General features: G+C 33.3%; 1 protein-coding gene across 2 annotated transcripts in view; it reads left to right on the top strand.

The window, feature by feature from the left end:
• The window catches only part of GOLM2 (golgi membrane protein 2), a 93,006-nt gene that overhangs the window by 68,516 nt on the left and 2,796 nt on the right, over window positions 1-21,694 (top strand). Inside the window, exon 9 of one of the 2 annotated variants that reach the window (XM_032481328.1) lies at window positions 15,942-16,109. The exons of the other annotated variant lie outside the window; for it this stretch is intronic. Within the exon in view, the coding sequence (XP_032337219.1) occupies window positions 15,942-16,109 (168 nt within the window). The remainder of the gene's footprint in view (window positions 1-15,941; window positions 16,110-21,694) is intronic. 2 annotated transcript variants of the gene reach the window in all.

Here is a 21,694-nt window from a genome sequence, read left to right as displayed (position 1 = left end):
ATCATTTAAAAATGTTAAAAAAAAAAAAAAAAAAGAAAGAAAGAGATGGAGGACACAGAAAGACTTTTCTACCCAGGAGGGCCCCACAGGGTCCTGCTTAGTATCACATATGGGTTTGAAAACTACGCTTTATAATAATCTGAACCTACCTTAAAAGTTTTTTAAAAACTAATTTTTTTCTCTGTTCTTCCAGAAGAATTTCATTATTAGTTTATCAAGTTCTATACCTAGTTCTCAAGTATAGTTTTGACTTACAATTTTTTTTAACCTTGTAGTTTTCTTCTTTGATTTTATCCTTTTCAAAATTAAATTTGCCTTTAAAATTTCTATATAATAGAAGAATTATTTGAAATAAACTTTTAAGGAATCATTAGAGATCATCTAATACCCTGTTAACTCACTACTCTGGACTAGCAACATTCATGTCACCTGTGACTATTACAAAGCTTTCAGGCCTTATTTATATTTACATTAAAATTTCTGACTCTACTCTTACGTGATTCCTTCATGCTACAGACATGAAAAGTTAGATCCAAAGAGTATAATTTACTTTAGGTAAGTATTATCTTCAGGTTCACGGCTTTTACACTGTATCACACTATCTCCTCTATTCTTCTGAAGTTATAGAAATTTCTCTAATGTTTCCTTTTCCTGTTCTATTTCTGGCAAATTCCTAATCATACTTTAAAGCTGTGCTCTGCTGGCACCTATTTGAGAAAGTCCTTCTTCATATCCCCTACAGCCTTGACCAAGTCAGTCACTCCCTTCTCACACTACAGTTGACTCTTGAACAACATGGGTTAAAACTGCACGGGTCCACTTATATGTGGATTTTTTTCAGTAGTAAATACTGCAGTACTACACAGTCTGCAGTTGGTTGAATCCAAGAATGCAGAATTGGATATATGGTGGCCCGACTCTAAATTAAATGCAGATTTTTGACTGTGGAGGATTGGTGCCCCTAATCCCCATGTTGTTCAAGGGTCAACTGAAATTCAGTCCACTGAACAGACTTTCATTAGTGTATATGCCACATCATTCTGTAATTAACTGTTGAAGGGGAGGAAACAGTTTTCCTTGACCTTTTTAGGATCTCTTGCTAAGTTGAAAATTGAGTTGAAAAAGATTGACAGGAGAAAAGCATACAAATTCATCTAATATAAATTTTACATGACACAGGGCCCTTCGTAAGGAAATGAAGACCCAAATAAATGGTTAAACCTGAGTGTTTTTATAATGGGTCTGATGAAAAGTAGAAAGATGTAGAAAGCCATGGTTGGACAAAGGGTATGCAGTAAGTGTAGGAAACTGGGGGATACTTATCAAGAATTATTTGTTTGGATTCTTCTTGATGTTCTGTGTTGGGTATGAGGAGGTTCCTTTACTGCAGTTATAGGGAGGGAACCTCTCACATGACGGTTTTATGACGTGCTTCAGGGGAAGGTCAGAGAGTCCTTCATGCACATGCCATTTCTAAAATTCCTTCAGCTTGAAATATTTAACATGCCAAGGTTTTTTGAGTTGCGTGTCCTGAAACCTGTCATTCCCCTGTCTGAAACTTCCCCAGGAAGTTTCACAGTCCAGAAACTGAGTTATTAGATTGTTCCATAACCCACTGAACTAGTCTCAGTCCTGAGTGTTTCAGGAGAAACATAAGACAAAGGTAAATGGTTGGTGCAAACTATAGACTCAGTTTTTTTGTCGAGAAGGCAGTCAATCAAGATTTTCTAGGTGTTGGACTTGAAGCATCTTCAGATAGAATGAGGACAGGCATTGGCAGTATGACAGATTTTCCTTGAAAATCTAGAAATGTCATCAGGTGATCAGTTGAACTTTTTCCAAGTGGCCTACACAGCAGCAGGCACAAAGTTTATCCATACATGAACTGTTGTGGTGATTTCTCTGACATTTATATCAAACTGTCCATCTTCAGCTTGCAAGGCCTTGGGAAAAGGATAATTTTAAGTGTTGGTGATTAAAATTAATAGGGTGGGAGAAAAATTGAAAATTTTTATTGTTGAGTTGCAGCCAGATATCAGAGGAAACTAGAAGGATTCAGGATCCGGTCTGGTTTACAGGTAGATAACACAATCTTAAAGACAATAAATAGGACTAGTATTTAATAGCCACAAGGGTGTGCTTTCATATTCTATTGCACATCATTTTTCTTTCTATAATCACCCCCATTTCTATCAAAGATAATCAAAATAAGACTAATTAGTTTTCAAAATAAGTCCAGTCTCATTAAACTTGGCCTATTTATTGATATAAGTGCAGCAACAATAGTGATTGACCATATTTCCAGTGTTCTTTGCTGGAACTTTTCATAAGGAATCTAGATTGGACCTTTAATAGCCTATTTAGACTAGGAAGCCAAACCGAGGACTCGCCTGCAGTGCCGATAGACAATGTGAATTCCTATCTTCTTGAGATTCCCAAGATATTCTGAAGTTCCTGGGCCTGCCAGGAAGTGACCTTCCTTATTTACCTCTAAGGCTGGGAACTCTGTATGCCAGGTATAAGCACATTTTTTCCAGTGGGGAAGGGGGTGCTTTCTAAGTATTGGCTCCTTAAAGTAAACCTTAGTTTTGTAAAGCTGTCTGGTCATATCTGATTTTATGCATCATTCTCAAATAAAACATTCTAATCAGAACTTTGGTAATATAACCAAAGTTTCCAAAAGTGTTCTGTTACAAGGACAGCAGATTCTTACTGAACTTCTCCAAATAACTATATTGCCATGAAAATAAGATTATTCACTAACAGTTTCTGAATGTCAGAGGGACCTGGTAGGGCTAAAAAGTAGTTGTTTCATCTTTATTTACGAACATATACTTTACCAGTTTGCTGTGTTATACATAGCTTATGAGAAAAGAGGATAAAGTTTCCTGAAATCCGGAAAACAAAAAATTAAAGAACCAGCAATGTTGGGTAGTGTGTCCTGTCCTATAGCTTGTTTATACATATGTCATTGTTAGAGTGGTAACTCCATGAAGGCAAGAACTGTATCTTATTCTTTTTTATATTCCAAGCCTCACATGTACATAGTAAGCATTTGTTAAATTTGTGGGGTTCATGTTTTGATAGCTAGTCACATGATCAAAATGAGTATTTGGTCATAAATTATATTAATATATGAGAATTTCCCTACTTTTAATTTCTTTATTCTAAAATTCTTAATCCTGAAACTGGTATAGTATCTCTCTCTTATAAATTATAGTTTACATATTGTTTCTTTCATTTTTCGAAAACCAACCACTAATTTTGCCACTTTTCCATTTTCAGTCTGCCTTAACCTTATTCTTTGCTACTTGTGACTTGTCACTTTATTCCCTTTTTTAAGTTTTTTGGTAGATGCTTAATTCTTCACACCTCTCTTTCTTACTAATATATTCACTGAAACAAACTTTGATTGAATTCCTGCTAGGCAAAACAGTATGCATTTATAACCACAAGTTTTCCTCTCTTGTTTGGTTGTGTGGATTAAGTTTTTATATACTAAATTTTCATTTCTATTACCTTTTAAAAATAGTTTTCCATTTTATTGTGACTTTATTCTTCATGAAGAAACATTAAGGACATTTTTTTTTCTCTGTGGTTTTAATTATTAACTACATTTTCCCATCTGTAGTCAAAATAAGTGAAAGAGAACTTTTGGAATAGCAGATGAGGGATAAGTCTGTTTGTTCATTAGGGAGATTAAGACCTATGGGAATAACTGGGCTTTAGTTGAATTTGAAGAATGATCTTGCGTTAGGCTAGATGTGTAGGTTTTGTTTCCAAAACTTCGTTAAATAGCAAAAATAATTCCTTGCAGAGACTGAAAACTGATGACCCTTGACCATATCCACGCAGCATATGAGTTTTGTTTGGTCCATGCAGTGATTTAGTATAAAGAAAATTGAAGAAGATAGTAACAATAGCTACCCCCTCCCTCCAAAAAAGGAACTCAAATAGATCAAAGCTATTGGTAAATTTAATTAGTTAGTTATTGACTTAGAAAACCATTTTTGTTTTAAGACAGCAAAAACAATAGCGAATAATAATAAAAGATAGAGACAGTTTTCAAGGATAAAGTAAAAAGGTCCATGTCCTGTTCAAAAAGAGGACAGAAATACTGAATACTTTGAAATTTGTGTAAAGTATGAGGGTTTAAAACTTAAGAGTAATCACTAAAAGACTAGAAATACAGTGTACCGATTCCTTCCAACAGTGGGTAGAGGAAATATAGGAGATATTGAAAGAAAGGAAGAAGAAAATCCAAAAAGAAGAATTTAAACAGTAAAATCAAAGAAATAAGGTCAAATACTTCAAAAACCAGGATAAATATAAACAGATGATAAAAGGATACACAGATAGAATCTAGCTATGTAGTATTTACAACTAAATCTTAAACACATATATATAGAAAATGTGAAAATAAAAGGACTACAAAAGGTATTTCCCACTTTTGGGTATATACCCAAAGGAGTTGGAAACAGAGATTCAAACAGATATTTGTACATCTGTATTCATAGCAGCATTATTCACAATAGCCAAAAGATGGAAGCAACCCAAGAATTCAGCAAATGAATGGATAAACAAAATATGGTGTATCCGTACAGTGGAATATTAGTCAGCTTTAAAAAGGAAGGAAATTCTGACATGCACTACAATATAAATGAACCTTAAAGATATAATGACAAGTGAAATAAGCCAGTCACAAAAGGACAAATACTGTTGTAATTCCACTTACATGAGGTACCTGGGGAAGTAAAATTCATAGAAACAGAAAGTAAAATGGTGGTTGCCAGAGGCTGGGTTGGGGAAGGGGTTATTGTTTAATGAATACAGAGTTTCAGTTTGGGAAGATGAAAGAAGTTCTGGACGTGAGATGGTGGTGTTGTTTGCACAATGCTGTTAATATACTTAATGCCAATGAACTGTACACTTAAATATAGTGTACAGTTAAGATGATAAATTGTATGTAATGTATATTTTACCACACTGAAAGAAAAAAAGATATTCCTTGGTGAAATATAATCAAGAGAAAACTGATGTAAAGTAATAAATGACAATATAGACTTTAAGGGAAAAAGAATACTCCATAATAACAAGAGGAACAACTGCTAAAAAGAGGGACCCATCATCTAAATACATAGCCAGGAAACAGAAAGACAAGAAACTGATGCAATTTCAAGGAGTGATTGACAACTACATAATTAATGTGACAGATTTTAATATACTTCTATCAAAACTTATAAATCACCAAGGCTTTAGAAAGTTTGAAACAAAAACTATCAAGATTATTTAAATATATATAAATGTATTCAGTACCCACCACTTAATGAGGAGAAAAACATTTTTCAAGTACTCATAGAAACAGTTGCAGAAATTGGCTAGATACTCAATCATAGGGAGTCATAATAAATTTCAAGCAAATTATGTCATGAATAGTATTTTGGGGAGGTAATTAGGACCCTCCCCCAACCATGAATAGTATTTTAAAGCCCCTGTATTATAACCTTTAAAGAGTTAATCCTCAATAACTCTTTTTTGGGGGGAAATTTATAATGGGCATTTCAAAATTTACAGACCTAAACAATATAAGTACCACAAGTATTAAAATGTGAGGGTTACATCTGAAGTACATTTAAATTTATGGCAGCAAAAGCATTAAGGAAAAAAAAAACCTAAAAATTAAATGAGTTGAATTCAACGCAAAAACAGAAGTAGTTATAGCAGTAGTGGTGATAATAGGCGTATGTCTACTATAATAATGATCATGGTACTAATAATAACTAACACTGGAGTGGTTAGTGTTGCTGTTCTAAAGTGTTTGTATATACAAACTCATAATAAACACATCTGTAGATATTATCATTACCATTTTATAAACTGGAAACAGACACAAAATTTCATAACACTTTCAAGATTACTTAGCTAGTGGATAGTTGAGTTCGGGTTAGAACTCAAAAAAATCTGGCTCAGAGAAAGAGGGAGAAAAAGAATAACAGGAAACGTGAAGAATGTAGAAGGGGGAGGGTACAGCTCAAGTGGTAGATTGCATGCTTAGAATGTACAGGGTCCTGGGTTCATTCCCCAGTACTACCTCTAAAAACAAACAAACAAACAAACATAATTACCTCCCACACACACCCCTAAAAAACAAAAAATAAATAAATAAAAATAAAGACAAGAGCAGATAAATGAAATAGAAAATTAAAAAATAATCAGCAAAAAAAACCACACCTAAGGTAAACATGCCTCTAGTAATACTAATGAAGAAAAATAGAACAGATAAATAATATCCTAAACCTGGACAGTAAATTTTAAAACATATCAAACATATAGTTTTTTGGAAAATTAATTATAAAAATTGACTCTAGATTTGAAAACCTGAATAAACCAATAACCATTAAATAAGTTGACTAGGTAAACAAAAGTCTCACCACACCCCAAAAGAGATGCTGCTATAAGTAAAAAGAGAGTTTAACTAGATTACTACATTCAGGATCACTATATGAAATTGATAATGAAATCAACAAAACCAAAAATTGGTTATTTGAAAAGGGTACTGAAAATAAGACCCGTAGAACAGATCAAGACAGAAAAAGATGGTACAAATTAATACTATCAAGAATGAAAAAGAGAGCATCAGTATATATCCTATAAATAACAATATTAGAGGATAGTTAATGAGGTATTATGAACTAATGTGAAAACATTTGAAAATTTAGAGGAAATGGACAAGATCCTAGAAAAACAGCTCTTTACAAAATTGACACACGAAGATATGGATAATTTGAATAGTTCCATGTCTATTTAAGATATTGAATCTGCAATTTAAAACCTTCCCTTAATGAAATTTTCATGCCCAGATTGTTTCACTGGTGAATTCTTCCAAAGGAAGAAATCCAACCAATCTAACATGAACTCTTTTCAGAGAATTTAAAAGGTGGACACTCTACCCAAGATATTTTATGACTTTATCCATAAATTGGATAGCAAAACTAAGGATATTAAAAGAAAAGAAAATTATAGGACAGGCCCTCTTGTTTAAATAGATATAAAAAATCTTGAATAAAATGTTAGTAAATCAAATCCAAAGCTAGAAAAAATTATACGCATAATGACCATGTTGGATTTATACTCAAAATGCAAAGTTATTTTAATATTTAAAAAGCAGTTTGTATAATTTACCACATTTACCAAATATGTAAGAAAAATCCAATAGTCATCTCAACAGATGCAAAGAAAGCATTTGAAGAAATTCAACATGTATTCATTAAGAACAACAAATTCTAAGCAAACTAGGATTAGAAGGTAATTTCCTTGTCATTTTAAGTGAAGTTAGCTAGAAAGAGAAAAAAAAATACCACATGGTATCACTTATATGTGGAATCTAAAAAAGAAGAAGAAGACAAATGAACTTAAATATAAAACAGAAACAGACTCACAGACATAGAATACAAAGTTGTGGTTGCCAGGAGGGCGGGGGGTGAGTAGTGGGTGAGTAGGGACAGACTGGGAGTTCGAGATTTATAGATACTGACAGGTATTTATAGAATAGATAAACTAGTTTATACTGTATAGCACAGGGAAATATATTCAAGATCTTGCTGAAGTTCACAGTGAAAAAGAATATGAAAACGAATATATGTATATTCATGTATGACTGAAAAACTGTGCTGTACACCAGAAATTAACACAACATTGTAAACTGACTATAACTCAATTAAAAAAAAAAGGAAGGTAATTTCCTTAATCTGATAAAGAGCATCTGCAAAGATCCTATCACAAACATTATACTTAATGGTGAAATCTCAAAAACTTTCCCCCTGAAATCTAGAAGGCTGGAACAACCACTATCATCACTTCTATTCAGCTTTTTACTGTAGGTCCTAGTCAATGAAATAAAATGCAAGAAAAGAAAACTGTATAGAAATTGTAAAATGAAGAAATAAAACTGATAAACTGATATTAAGACATGATTTTGTATATAGAAAATTTTTAAAAATCTATAAACTATTAAATGTATTTAGCAAAGTTATTAGATATAAGATTAATATAAAAAATAATTGTATTTCTATATGTCAGCAATAAACATATAAAATGAAATTCTTAAAAAGAAATTTTTAAGTAGCATAAAATACATCAGATTCTTGAAAAAAATCTAACAAAGTATTCACAGGAACCTCTGTATATTTTTGACAGAAATTAAATGATATATATGTAAATCCATGCTGATACATTGGAAGGCTCAATGTTTTAAAGGTATCAATTCTTAGATTTATCTAGAATTTCAGTGCTATCCCATTCATAATCCCAGGGGCATTTTTTTTTCTTTTTGGTGGAAATTGATAAGCTGACTCTAAAATGTATATGGAAATTCAAAGGACTAAGAATAGGCAAGACAATCTATAAGAACTATCTATAAAACTTAGTGGTGTCCACTACCAGATATCAAGACTTATTATAAAAAACTATTATTAGTCAAGCAGTTAAGATAGTGTGGTATTGGCACAAAAATAGACAAATGGACCAGTGAAACAATAGAGAATCCAGGAACTGACCACATTTATATGGTCACTTGATTTATGACAAAGTTGATATTGTAGTGCAATGTGGGGGAAGGATGGTCTTTTCAATAAATAGTACTGGGTCGGTCAGATGGCCAAATGGAAAAATTTAACCTTGGCTCCCCTTCCTCACATAATACACAGAATTAAATTCAAGATAGATTATAGATTTAAAATTTAAAGCTAATAAAAATTCTAGAAGAGAACAGGAGAATATCTTCATGATGTGGAGTAGGCAAAGATTTCTTAAACCAGACAACCTCCCCCAAAAAAGCTAACCATAAATGAAAAAGATGATAAATTGGGCTTTATTAAAATTAAAAACTCTGTTAATCAACATATAAATAATAAGAGAAGAGTTGCATGTACATACCATGCAACTTAGCACCTTATATGTTACCTATAAATGTCTTTTTTATGTATGAGATGTATACAGATACATTCATTGTTTACTATATTGAAAATTGAAAACAAATATTCATCATGATAATAATGCCAAAGTATATGTACCATACATACAATGGAATCATATCTAGAAGTTAAAATGAATGAATAAAGCCATATATATCAACATGGATGAATCTCAAAAGCATAATGTGGTGAAAATAAAGCAAGTTGCAAAATAGATCTATAAAGATGCTGTGTTGGGAGTCCTCCAAGACCACCCTGAAGCTTGATGATTCAGTAGAAGGGCTCACAGAACCCAGAAGAGTTGTTATACTCACAGTTACAGTTCAGTACAGCAAAGGACACAGATTAAAATCAGTAAATGGAAAAAGTTCGTGGAGCAAGATCAGGAGACAGCAGATACAAGCATCCATGTGTCTCCTTCCAGGGGAGTTGCATGGAGATGTGCTTAATTCTCCCAGCAAGGAACTGTAACAACACAGGTGAATTGTTGCCAACCAGGGAGGCTCACTTGATCCTTAGTGTCCAGGATTTTTATTGGGGGTCAGTTATGTAGCGTCCACATGTAGTCATGCAGTGACTGAGGTCAGCAACTCAGACTCTAGGACTGCCCACCTCCACCTAGCAAAACCAAGTAAATCCCTTCACTAGGGCAAATTTATTCAATCAAACTGGTATAGCATGGCCTAAGGGCTCAGAAGTTATTTCTCAGGATAAAGCCAAGGACCAGTCCTGAAAACTGGTCTTTCTTTGGAATGTGCAGGGTTTCAGCAACCCAGAATGTGGAGTTAACTCTTTCCTGCCCAGATGCCATGTATATAAAGTTTAAGGACTGTGTGTGATTCAATACTATTTATTAATGAATACATAAATCTTCAAGGGGTTGCTTAACACACAATTTAAGATAGAGGTTACTTTAGGATAGGAGGAGAAGGCTAGGGAGAGGTACCAAGGAAACTTTAATTGCATCTGTAATGTTTTATTTATTTAGAAGTCCTGAAACAAACATGGTAAAAAATGTTAAAATTTGACAGAGCTCTGGATGATGGGAATATGGATGTTTTAGTCTCTATACTTCTCTGTATATATGAAAATATTTAATAATTTAAAATTCTGTTAAATTTTTAGAGAATGTAAATCATAGTGCTGCATTTAAAAAAATTTGTGCAAAACTGTCAAGTTAGAACTTCCCACCTCAGGCCCCTTTATCCTATGCTGGTGCTGAGGTTAGTCCCATAGGTTTGGTGGAGGGTAAAAGGAAGAGGCATGGAGAGCAGTATTTGACCTTGAAGCAAATCAAATTGTGTGTTTCCGTTGCCTTCTCCCTTCCCCACGTAGAATTAGTCTTAAGCAGAAAAATAGCAAAATAACAAAAAGGCAGCCTGTGCTATGTGAAGAAGGGGAAAGAGCAGTTGAACCCCTTTGTGTTGAGGATGAGGGTAAATCAGATTGTTCAGATGCTTTTAGCCATAATTTCTAGCTACCATGCTTCTTTCATTTCCTCAGTTTCTCTTTTCCTTCCATAAAGTCAACCAACTTACAGATTTGTTCCTGTGCCTATTACATGCAGGTCTGATATCTTAAGATGCAAAATAAGTGTGGTCTTTTTGCCCCAATATGTTCCTGATAATTAAGTCAAAGTAAATAGTTCAAAAACTTTTCCCTGTGTATTGTTTTTGTGGGGAAATCTGCCGTAAGATTTTTGTCACAATTTGCATACCCCATCCTCCCATCCTCCTGACCCTAGCTCATGTCTCAACAGCTTATAAGTTATCACATTTCGTGGACCCTCAGTGGATACTTGAGATAATCAAAACTGTAGGTGTTAAATTGAATAATGCAAGAGTCAGTGAATGTGTTAATTGCCAGGTGAATGGTACACAGTAGATACTACCAGCAGATGAAGGCTAGAAAAAGAGGTTGCCTCCTGTAGAATAAAATGTCCTTTTCTTTCTTCTCTAGAGTTATTATAACCAACTGAGATTGATTCATTTTTGTTTATAATAGTAGTAATTACATTAAAAGAATGACATGAAAAATAGAAGCCTCTCTTTAATATAATAGTTGAGAAATTGAAACCCATAAACGAACTTTGAGCTAAGGAAGCAAAAAAGTGACTTATCTTGGTTTGATTTATAGTATAGAATTAAAATAACCACTCTAGTTCTCTTGACTGAAATATCCTTTTAGTTATTGAGAAATGTTATAGTTATGTGTCATTATCCTTTTATTTTCTACTGGTTTTTGAAGTTTGTAGTCTGATGTTTAAGGTGTTTTACAAAATATCTGTCATTCTATATTAAGTTCTATTGTATTATTTAAAGTGAACTGAAAAATGTATCAATAATTTTTATGATTTGTTTTCCCAACTTGATACTGCCCAGAGACTTTCTAAAGCTAGTGTGTATGGTGCTTCTTTCTTTGTGTGCTCATGTTTAAACTGTTAGGATGAAGCTGTCCTGTTACTAATAGACTCTAAGTTAACAGTTTTCAACCAGCCACCAGGGTGAAAATGAAACATTCAGTTGAATTTTGCTATAGTATAAGGAAATTTGAGGATCCAAACTAAATATAATTACCATATTATTCCCCTTCCTGGGCACAGTTTTAACATTGGGGTTACTGAGACAGAACTGAATTAAAAATCTTTAAATAGGTAAAATGCTTCAGAGATGAAGTCTAATATTTAATTCCTGTTGAAACACATCACGGTTTATACCATGTGGTAACTTTACCCTTATTTCTTTTTTCCCTTATTAAATGCAGTTATTTCCCAAGATCATTCCTTTGACTGATAGCTGTTTTCTGTAAAAAATTTATTTCTGAAAAGATATTATCTTCTCATAGTTTAGCCTATCATCTTTACATTTATAAGTCTTAAATCTGTACAGATAGACCTCACTTTGCATCCAGAGTCCAGTTCTGTGTTTCCATGTGTCTATAAAATCTTTTCATTTGGATATCTTACTATAATCCTAAACTCAGTGTACCTGAAGCAACATTTCATTTCCCATGCCTTCCCAAATGTTCCATTTTGGGTATAGGCACCATTGTTTTTAGTTTCTGGGCTAGCATTATAGAATCATCCTTTGACTCTTTTCACTCCATTGTGACATATATTCAGTTTGTCATTTTTAAATGTATTTGATTCACCTGTTCCTAATATTTCATCTGATAGCTTCCTAGACTGAATCGTCATAGCTCCTTGCTTAAATATTCACTGAAGTGTTGTGGTAGATAATTTGTTTTTTGTTCTCAGAGAAAAGAAATCTTAACAACTGCCTATTGCCTCGTCCATAAAGTTCAGATTTCCTCTGTCAAATAGAACCAACAATAGCAACCATCTCCATGTTCAGATGTCACTTTCTAGATTATTGTGTTACAGTACATGTTATTTGTTTACATGTTTGTCTCCTTTACTACACTGAGTTACTGGAGATGGAGATTGTAAGTTTATTTTTGTATCACAGTGCCTAGCATAATACATATCACATACATCAGTGCATCTTTGTTGGATAGATGGATGAAACAGTATTGTAGATACTTTCATATACGTGTCAATTATTCTAACAGTGATCTTATGAAGTGCACATAGGAGGCCTTTTAAAATCTCTAACTTTATAGGTCTTCCGTAATTATTCCCAATTTGTGTGCCCAAACTTCCTCTTTCCACTTTCTAATATAAATCTAGCTGAATTAATCTCTTTACTGTCTCCTGAATACTCTGTCTTCATTCTTACTTATTTGAATGCTTCTTTCCTTCCTTCTCAGTCATGGTCCAACATACTTGCCTCTTTTTTGAAACCTTCCCTTCTAACTCTAACCTACACTGATTTCTCCCTTGTATAACTTTTTGCAAATATGTTGCCTGATAATTATATAATTTAGCAATCTGTTGTATTAAAAAGCATTTTGCATTTTTATTTATATAGTCATGTTCATTCACTGCCTGCTGTGAAGTTTGTCTGATGTCTCCAACGTGACTATCAAATTTATTAAGTTGGCTCTGTTTTTTTCTCTCTTGTTGTCTATGGTAGTGTATAGCATGAGTTACTGTTGTGGTCATCCATTCTTGTTATTGATTTTCTGATTATCTCTGAGTGTCACTGTAATTATAATATTAAAATTTTATGACTAAATTCAGGCTAGTCAGATCATCAAAGACCTCAAAAAAAGAGAGAGAAGAAACTCTAAATTGTTCTGTTGGGATACTAGAATAGTTACAGGTAGATCATTTATTTGGTTAATAGACCATGTCTGATAATACTAATTATCTATATTTTGCAATAACTTTTTTAGACTAATTTTTTAGTCTTCTATATTTTGTAACTCTGATAAAAAATGAAAATGTTTTCTTGGAAGAAATAGCATACCTTGAGAAACTCACTGGTAACTACCATATTAAAATGTTTCTGTATTTAAAACAGCAATTTCACATTACATAAAGATGATTTAACTGTTCCAGGTATTTGCCCATAGTAAATACTGTATATTAAGAAGAAGAAAATACAAATTTCTGTTAATCTCCTTTTTCCTTCTTACATTGGCATCATTTATTTTTAATCATTAGAGAAATAGGTAATAATAAAAGCCACCAAAATATTTTATTTTGTATTAACTATCATTCAGGGAATAGAGTATCTTTGTCACAAATAGTGTATCTATTCTTCTCTTGTTACTGTTTTTCCATTTTAACTCTTGTATATCCATTTCTTTTCTCTTTTTGTCAACTTCTCCACTTACTTACTTATTGTACACACAAAACCCTATTCTAGAGTAGATTTAAGATGATTTTATGCTCTTTTTATTGGCCCCGTTTACTTCAGTCTCCTGTTGTAAACTCTCCCCAACTTAAAAGCCTATGTATGATTTTGTTCTTTATTTTCTTGATTGACTTCTTTATAGAGGTATAGTTGATTTACAATATTATATTATTTTCAGGTGTACAACATAGTGATTCAAAATTTTTATAGATTGTACTCCATTTAAAGTTATAAAATATTGGCTATATTACCTGTGTTGTACAATATATCCTTGTAGCTTATTTATTTTATACATAGTAGTTTAACCTCTTAATCCCCTGCCCCTAGGGTTGCCTCTCCCCCTTTTCTCTCCCTACTGGTAACCACTAGTTTGTTCTCCACATCTGTGAGTCTTTCTGTCTTGTTATATTCATTTGTTGGTTTTATTTTTTTAGATTCCACATATAAGTGCTAACATACAGTATTTGTCTTTGTCTTGACTTACTTCACTATGCGTAATACCCACCAGGTCCATCCATGTTGTTGCAAATGGCAAAATTACATTCTTTTTGTGGTTGAGTAGTATTCCATTGTATACATGTGTATATATATATATATATACCACATCCTTTTTGTCCATTCATCTGTTGATGGACACTTAGGTTGCTTCTGTGTCTTGGCAATTGTAAATAATGCTGATATGAACATTGGGGTGCTTGTATCTTTTTTAATTAGTGTTTTCATTTTTTCCTAATATATACTAGGAGTGAAACTGCTGAATCATATGGTAGTTCTGTTTTTAGTTTTTTGAGAAACCTCTATACTGTTTTCCTTAGTGGCTGTACCAATTTACATTCCCACCAACAGTGTTCAAGGGTCCCCTTTTCTCCACATCCTCTCCAACATCTGTTATTTGTATTCTTTTTAATGATAGCCATTCTGACAGGTGTGAGGTGATAAATAACATTGTGGTTTTAATTTACATTTCTTTGATGATTAGTGATGTTGAGCATCTTTTCATGTGCCTGTTGGCCATTCATATGTCTACTTTGGAAAAATGTTTATTCATCCATTTTTTTAATCGGGTTGTTTAGTTTTTTGGTAGTAGTTGTATGAGTTGTCCATATATTTTGGGTATTTTCTGATTGACTCTTTACATAACAATTAGAAATATATTGGCCTGATGATGTGACGAACCATCTGTAGAACTGATCAGTACCCCCATTAATTCCCTCTGTTTGTACTTAACCTTTCTTTGCAAGCAAAGGAAGTTGTTAATTTTTTTTCTGGTTGTCTTATTGCAATGTGAATTTTAAAAATATAATTCCAGAGACTTTAGACCTACCACAGAAAGTTTTTATAATTTCTAAAAGTTTTAAACTTTTACACCATCAGTAAGTTACTCTTATTCATATTTTAGGGATTGGAATAAAATTTACTTTTATTCTACTTAAATTTAATGTCCAGGTAGATTTTCACTTGCGTTTGTGAGACAGAACGTGTACAAAATAACAGCCTCGTGTAGGTCAACTTTCTGAAACTTCCTCTGTGATTGACTTTTAAAAATCTGGTTCAGGAAATGAGAAAGAATAAATCAGAATTATTTGGGATGTTTTTTCAAAACACATAACCACTAAGGATTCTGATAGTTTGCTCTCTCTGCCCTCCCTCCTTGGAAATCCATGGGTATAGTGAATCGTTATTACTGAAGAAGATAGCCCCTCACGTATGTTAGTTTTTCTTGGTATCCAAAAAGAAACTAGCCTACAAAGTACTCATTTATTTTGATAAGAAAAGTTATCAAAATTATTCATAGAAACTGGTATTTCACAAAGCAATAAATGACTACAAATTTCAAGTATGTATTGTCTCTAGTAATAAAATTATTCTTCTCCTAAAGTGTTAAATTAGACAAATACTTATATCAGAGAAGTTGTTGGTTATTAGGAAACCAATTCTGTAAATGATGCTCTTTTCTTTAAGAAAACATTCAAACCTTAAGTAGTAAGTACTAAAATTAAAACAGAAGAGAAATTCTTAAATAAAAGCTATTTTCAATCTTCATTCTTTTTTCCTTTTGTCTTGGATAATGTTCACAAAATGTATCTTTTTTATAATGAGTACGCTGAATGTTGCCAGGTTTCACTTGTCTACTTTCTGGTCTACTTTCAGTATAGGTCCCTTCTTTTCTTCTCTTTACTCTTGAATTAATCCTCTACCTACTTCACAGGCCGATTCTTTGATGAAAATGAATCCCCTGTTGATCCGCAGCATGGCTCTAAACTGGCGGATTATAATGGGGATGATGGTAACGTAGGTGAGTATGAGGCAGACAAGCAGGCTGAACTGGCTTACAATGAGGAAGAAGATGGTGATGGTGGAGAGGAAGACGTCCAAGGTGAGCGTGGGCCTGGCCTCCATGCTGTGACCGTGAAACCCACCTCCTACTTTTTTGGTTGAATTTGTGTAGAATTTTCCCCACTTATCATTAGCAGTTCAATCTTAATACAGAGAGATTCTGTGCAGTTTTTCAGTTTTATTTGAAAAAAACATTTTATGATAGTGGTATCTGTAGATCTGTAAATTAATCATTTTAGTTATTTCCATTTTTAGTTATTTTATATGTATTAATGAATATAGTTACAATTTGAAACTCAGAATCTTCAGAAATTTTAGAAATAAGTTGTTTAAGATGGCTTTAGACTTCACCTGAGGCAAATACTCCCAGAAAATAGTTCTTTTCCAATTTCTCATCTGAAAGCATTTCAGTATTCCAGGTACAGATACTGACCAGACAGCCACAAAGGGATTGGTCTCTTCCACACTGGGGATAAGATTACTTCACTACTGATACATCACACAAAGGCTATTTTTGACACTATTTTTCTGAGACCCGTAAAATTTAGATTTAACAATCAGTTTGTGAAGATTTGTCTGCTTTATGTTTAATACACAGATTCAACATATTTTCCTTGTTAACTGTGTTACTTCTGAGCTTTTTGAGCTTTTAACTCAGTGAAAGTTCAGAATCTATTTGTGTGCATGCAGCCCTACCCATGCATGCATATCAGAGTATGTTGCTTTATTACAAGTTTTTAGGCCTGTTTTCTGCCTGCTTATATTGTCTAGTAGTATTTGTGGAACTTTTTCTCTTTTCTATAAAAATTGATTATGAACTTAATGTATGATGTATTAGATTTTATAATATGTTGCATGAGATATTTTTCAGTATAACCTGTCTTGATTTCTTAACGCCTTTTAAAGTAATTAAATTTTATTTAAGTTCATGACAAGAATTGTTTTTATAAAACTCAGAAGAAAACATAGTTGTCCTAGAATACTACATTGTTAAAAGAAAAAGGGAAACTAGAGACTCTGACTTCCACCTAGGAATTGTTTTGATAGTACATTCTAGTTTTGGAAGAATGGTTATTGGGAATAGAAAGAGATTAATAAATGCTAGGAGTTATATAAGGATATGTTAATGAGAACTTCTTACTTTTTGGTACCATTAAAAAAATTATACTCATCTGTTTTTATACAGTGTCATCCATTTTTCATAAATTTTACCATTCCTTTCTCATTGCTTTTGTAATTTGTTTGGATCATGTTTATTTGCGATTACTTATAATGTTTTAAGGCTTTTTCATGCATGCATATCATATCACCAATTAGACTGTAAGCTCTTGGAGGGCAGGAATTTTCATTTGCTTTCTATTTTGTTTGTATCTTTTTCTGCCTTCATAGTCACCTCTCTCCCCACAATTGTACTTAGCATACATAGGGCCCTTGGTAAATACTGTTAACTGACCATTTTACGCCTTTCTCATTGAGTTTATTTTTTTTTCCTCTCTCTCATTGAGCTTTTATTCTTATAACTGTGACTAGGGTAATAACCTTTAACTTCTGATCTTATAATCTTGCTTGGTTTACACCTTAATCATTCTCTAGTTTTCTTTCCTAGGGCCTTATATCATCTCATTGGGTAATGCTGAGATTAGAGCAGTTAATTTCAGTGATCATTGAAAATCATTTCTTCTGTTTTGGCTTATCTTAATATTGGTGACTTTCATCACAATTTCAGTTTAATATTTTTATGATTTTAATCCATAGTAGGTGCATTTGTCTTCAGTGCCTTCTCTCTCTCTTTCCTGTACTCTTCTCCCTCTCCCACCCTAGTTCTCATTGCCACTTTCCACTTTAGGTCCCCAGTACCCTCATGCTGCCCTGCTTTTCTTTTCACAAGAAAATAAATCCATGGATTCTAAGGATTAGAAGATAATGACCTAAGATGATAACCTCAATGAAGTAGGGAAGGGATGGTTAAATTTGGGGGTTTCCTCATCTGCAAGTGATTCTTACTTGAGCTGGTGGTTGCCATTTAACATTTTTTATCCCATTTTGAGGTTCACTAGATGATAGCAGCAGCAGGATAGGGCATCTACCAAGAGACTCCCTTGTTGTAGGATACAGAAAGATGCAAGAACATCAGCTCCAGCAAATAAAGAGGGAGAAGTTAGGGTGAGCTGACTAAAAAGTAGTACTGGAGACTCAAATAATTTTAAACATGTTTTTAGAGATTCTTTAGGTATAGTATAACTGTCCAAAAAGTGGGAAGGGAGGATTATGGCTCTTGCCTAGTTTATCAACAATATATATTTCAAATGTTTATTATTAAGTTAGAATATTTGGAATTTAAAAGCATTTCTTCATAGCTTCAGTGTAGAGATAATGGTTGAGTTCCCAGGCCAGTTTGCACTTGCAGTCAGAGCAGGTGGTAGAGTAGAGTGGAAAAAAACATTAGCCTGAGAGTTAGGAGGCCAGCTGTGTATTTCCTTTCACGTCATTTGTACCCTCTGGGCCACTATTTCATTATCTGTAATGTGAGAGTGTTGAAATAGAATAGATGGTCCTTCTCAGTTCTAAAATTCTGTTGCCACATTCACAGTGGAATCACTATAACACAAGTATTAGGGACAAATGTGTTTCATATTTCAGCATGCCTGAAACACCGTCTTCCTGCAAACCCTGGAAAGAAAGTGGAAACTTAACTGCCACCATTGAAACTCTGCAGCCAGAGATCTCAAAAACTGAGGCATGCACTTCAGAAGCACTATTAAGGTTCCAGCAGTAGAGGCTCTGCTCTGCTCTCCTCAGTATTAGGGATTATTAGGAGCAGCTTTGTTTTTTGTTTTTTTCCTCAAGCTGTTGGGTCCCTAGGATTAGAGACTCCAGCTTCAGGACTGAGGTCTAGCTTCAGCTAAAGACACTGACGTTGGTCTCCAAAATTCTGGATTATCAGATGGAGGCCTTGGCATCATCTCTGCCAATAGGGAACTGAAGAATTCCAGCTTTATCTCTGTTGCCTGTTCATGTATATTGATCATTTGAGTCAGTACTGCCTGCAGAGTGTTTTCTTGTAGAAATAAGTGAAGCCTGTTTTTCTTGTGTTTACAATCCTGTTTTATTTTGATTTTTAATTCCTGATTTCCTGAGGCATCCTTAAAGAAATATTATTTTATTTACATTGGTGTAAACATTTTTTTCTTGACTTCTTTTTGTGACCCAACAAAAAAGTTAACTAAAAGATGAACTTTGGAAATGCTACACATCTGATGGATATGTCTTTTAATTCATCCTTTGTTATAATAAGGATATAGATGTTTACAAATTCCCTTTACTCTTACCTTTAATCCTATAGAAGTTCCAACTTTATTTAATAGAACGTGAAATGCACATTATTAAGTATATCTCTGGAAGGGAGTTTAGCATAGTGCTTAAGTGCCTGGATTCTGGAGCCAACCTTCCTAAATTTGAATCTCAGCTTTCCCACTTACTAGCTCTGTGACCTTGTGAATTACCTAACCTCTATGCCTCAATATCCTCGTCTGTAAAATAGGGAAAGATACAGTTACCTAACTCAGCAACTCTTATGTGGATTATGTGATTTAAATATTTGTTCAGCACTTACAGCAGAGTCTTTCACATTGTAGACACTATATAAATGTTTGTTGAATAAAATAATTTTTTTTAAAGTAAAAGCAAGTATAGATTTCTTCCCCTGGGTTGCCTGCTTAAGAGGATAATTGCACTTTGACCTGTGGATTAATTTGTACATTTTAGTGGAGCCTCACTGCTTTATTTCCCCCAGGGCGTTCTTGCTTGGTAGAGCTTGCTTTATGCATGGGATCCTTTCTTGACTTAAGAGGAAATATAGGAATTAATTGATAAATTATAAACATCTTTATATTCCCTTTAATAATCATTTTATGTGTATGAGCTATTTACAGACTTTCTACTTTGTAAAATGAAATAAAATATCAGTGCAAATAATTACATTTAGTGGTTATCTGTTATTCTATATCAGATTTGATTAGGTAATTTTGTCATACTTTACAGATAAATGCAAAGAGGTTGTTGGTAGAAACCTGAATTCTGGTTAGAATAGCTACACTGAAAGTGGAATCTAGTTAATGTAAATGATAGCTCAATGTAAGAAAAAGACTATCAAAAGTCCTATGAAAGTCAGAATAGCAATGTGGAAGCACCGTATTACAACTTTGCTAAGGAGCATAAATAAGTAAAACCAACAAATTCCTTCTTGTATTTACAGAAGACTTTGGAAGTAAATACTGCCTTCCTATGTATTAATTTACTTTGAGGTAGGAGAAACAGTTGTTACTCCTGTTCTACCGAGAAGGTAGTTAGAGATCTAAAGAGGATTAGGAACTGGATCGTGTTTGTTAAGTGCCTGAGCCAGGACTAGAATTCAGTTTTTCTGTTCCTAGACCTTTGCTCCTATCTTGTTTTCTCTTTACAATCATTTATTTAAAAATCCCAAAAAGTAACAGCAATTTTTTCCTTTTCATAAATTGCCTGTTAAATTTCTAGAAATTCTCTTTTACATAGTAGCTTTTCCCACTGCTCCATGGTGATTATATCATTTAATCACTAAGTCCTGAAAGATAGGTTTATAGTCAATAAGGTGAGGTCTCATAATGTGGATCCTGAGGAGAGCTTTCTGGAGAGGTGTCAGTGATTATTTTCCTTTTTAAAACCAAAGGTAATTTTTTAATGGACAAAGAGTTCTTTGATAAGAAAATGATTAGTATATTTTCAAAATACAGGAGTGATTATGGATTTACTTTCAGCCTTTACACATAACAGATTTGGGGTTATCATACCTACTGAATTACAATATTAAAATATGAGATCAGTTTGCTAGGATATGCAGAATGATTGCCTGCAATTCTAAAGAAGAATTTCTGTAAGTTTAATAGGGAAGTTATTCAAGGGTAAAGGATAAGGGAAAGTTGGTTTGTTCGGCATTTTTAATGACCAAATGTAAAAAAGAAATAAGAACACATCTTTATAGAGCGTTAATACACAGTACATATACCACATGGCATCTTTCTTGAACAAAATTTTACCATAGGATACGTTATAGAAGCTGAGAGTGGAAAACCTATTGAACCCAAAACAATAGATTTCAGAAAGCTATAATATACATGTGAATTTGAATTCCAACATATAATTTTCTTTAAATTATATAAAATTTTATTTTCAGACAGTTATGGTAGGAACACTTCAATCTATCAAAAAATATTGGGTAATTGTAACTGTGAACCAAAGAGTAATAAAAGTCATTTTTAAGGCTGTGGAGGAGCCAAAAGATGTCATCAAAAACCATGTGCTAAAAAAGAAGCCTCCTAGGCTCTGATTAAAATGCTAATTTCAATACTCTGAGCAGTCTTATTTCAAAAACCTCTAGTTAGAAATACAAAATTAGGAAAGAATGTTTTTTAGCAGTTAAGCTGAGAGTAGTAAAGTGACAGGTGATAGCCAAGAAGGACCCAGAAAAACCTGTCAATAACCAAATAAAATTCCAAAGCACTATATGGAGTCATTTAATATAGCTAAGTGACTTTGAGGATCTTACTGTCTAGCAATATTAATCCTTTTCTTTTTAGTAAAGAAAAGGTT

Source organism: Camelus ferus, chromosome 6, assembly GCF_009834535.1.
Source record: "Camelus ferus isolate YT-003-E chromosome 6, BCGSAC_Cfer_1.0, whole genome shotgun sequence".
Taxonomy (NCBI): Eukaryota; Metazoa; Chordata; class Mammalia; order Artiodactyla; family Camelidae; genus Camelus; species Camelus ferus.
The sequence above is the reverse complement of the archived record's forward strand: the minus strand, read 5'-3'. Positions and strand labels throughout refer to the sequence as shown.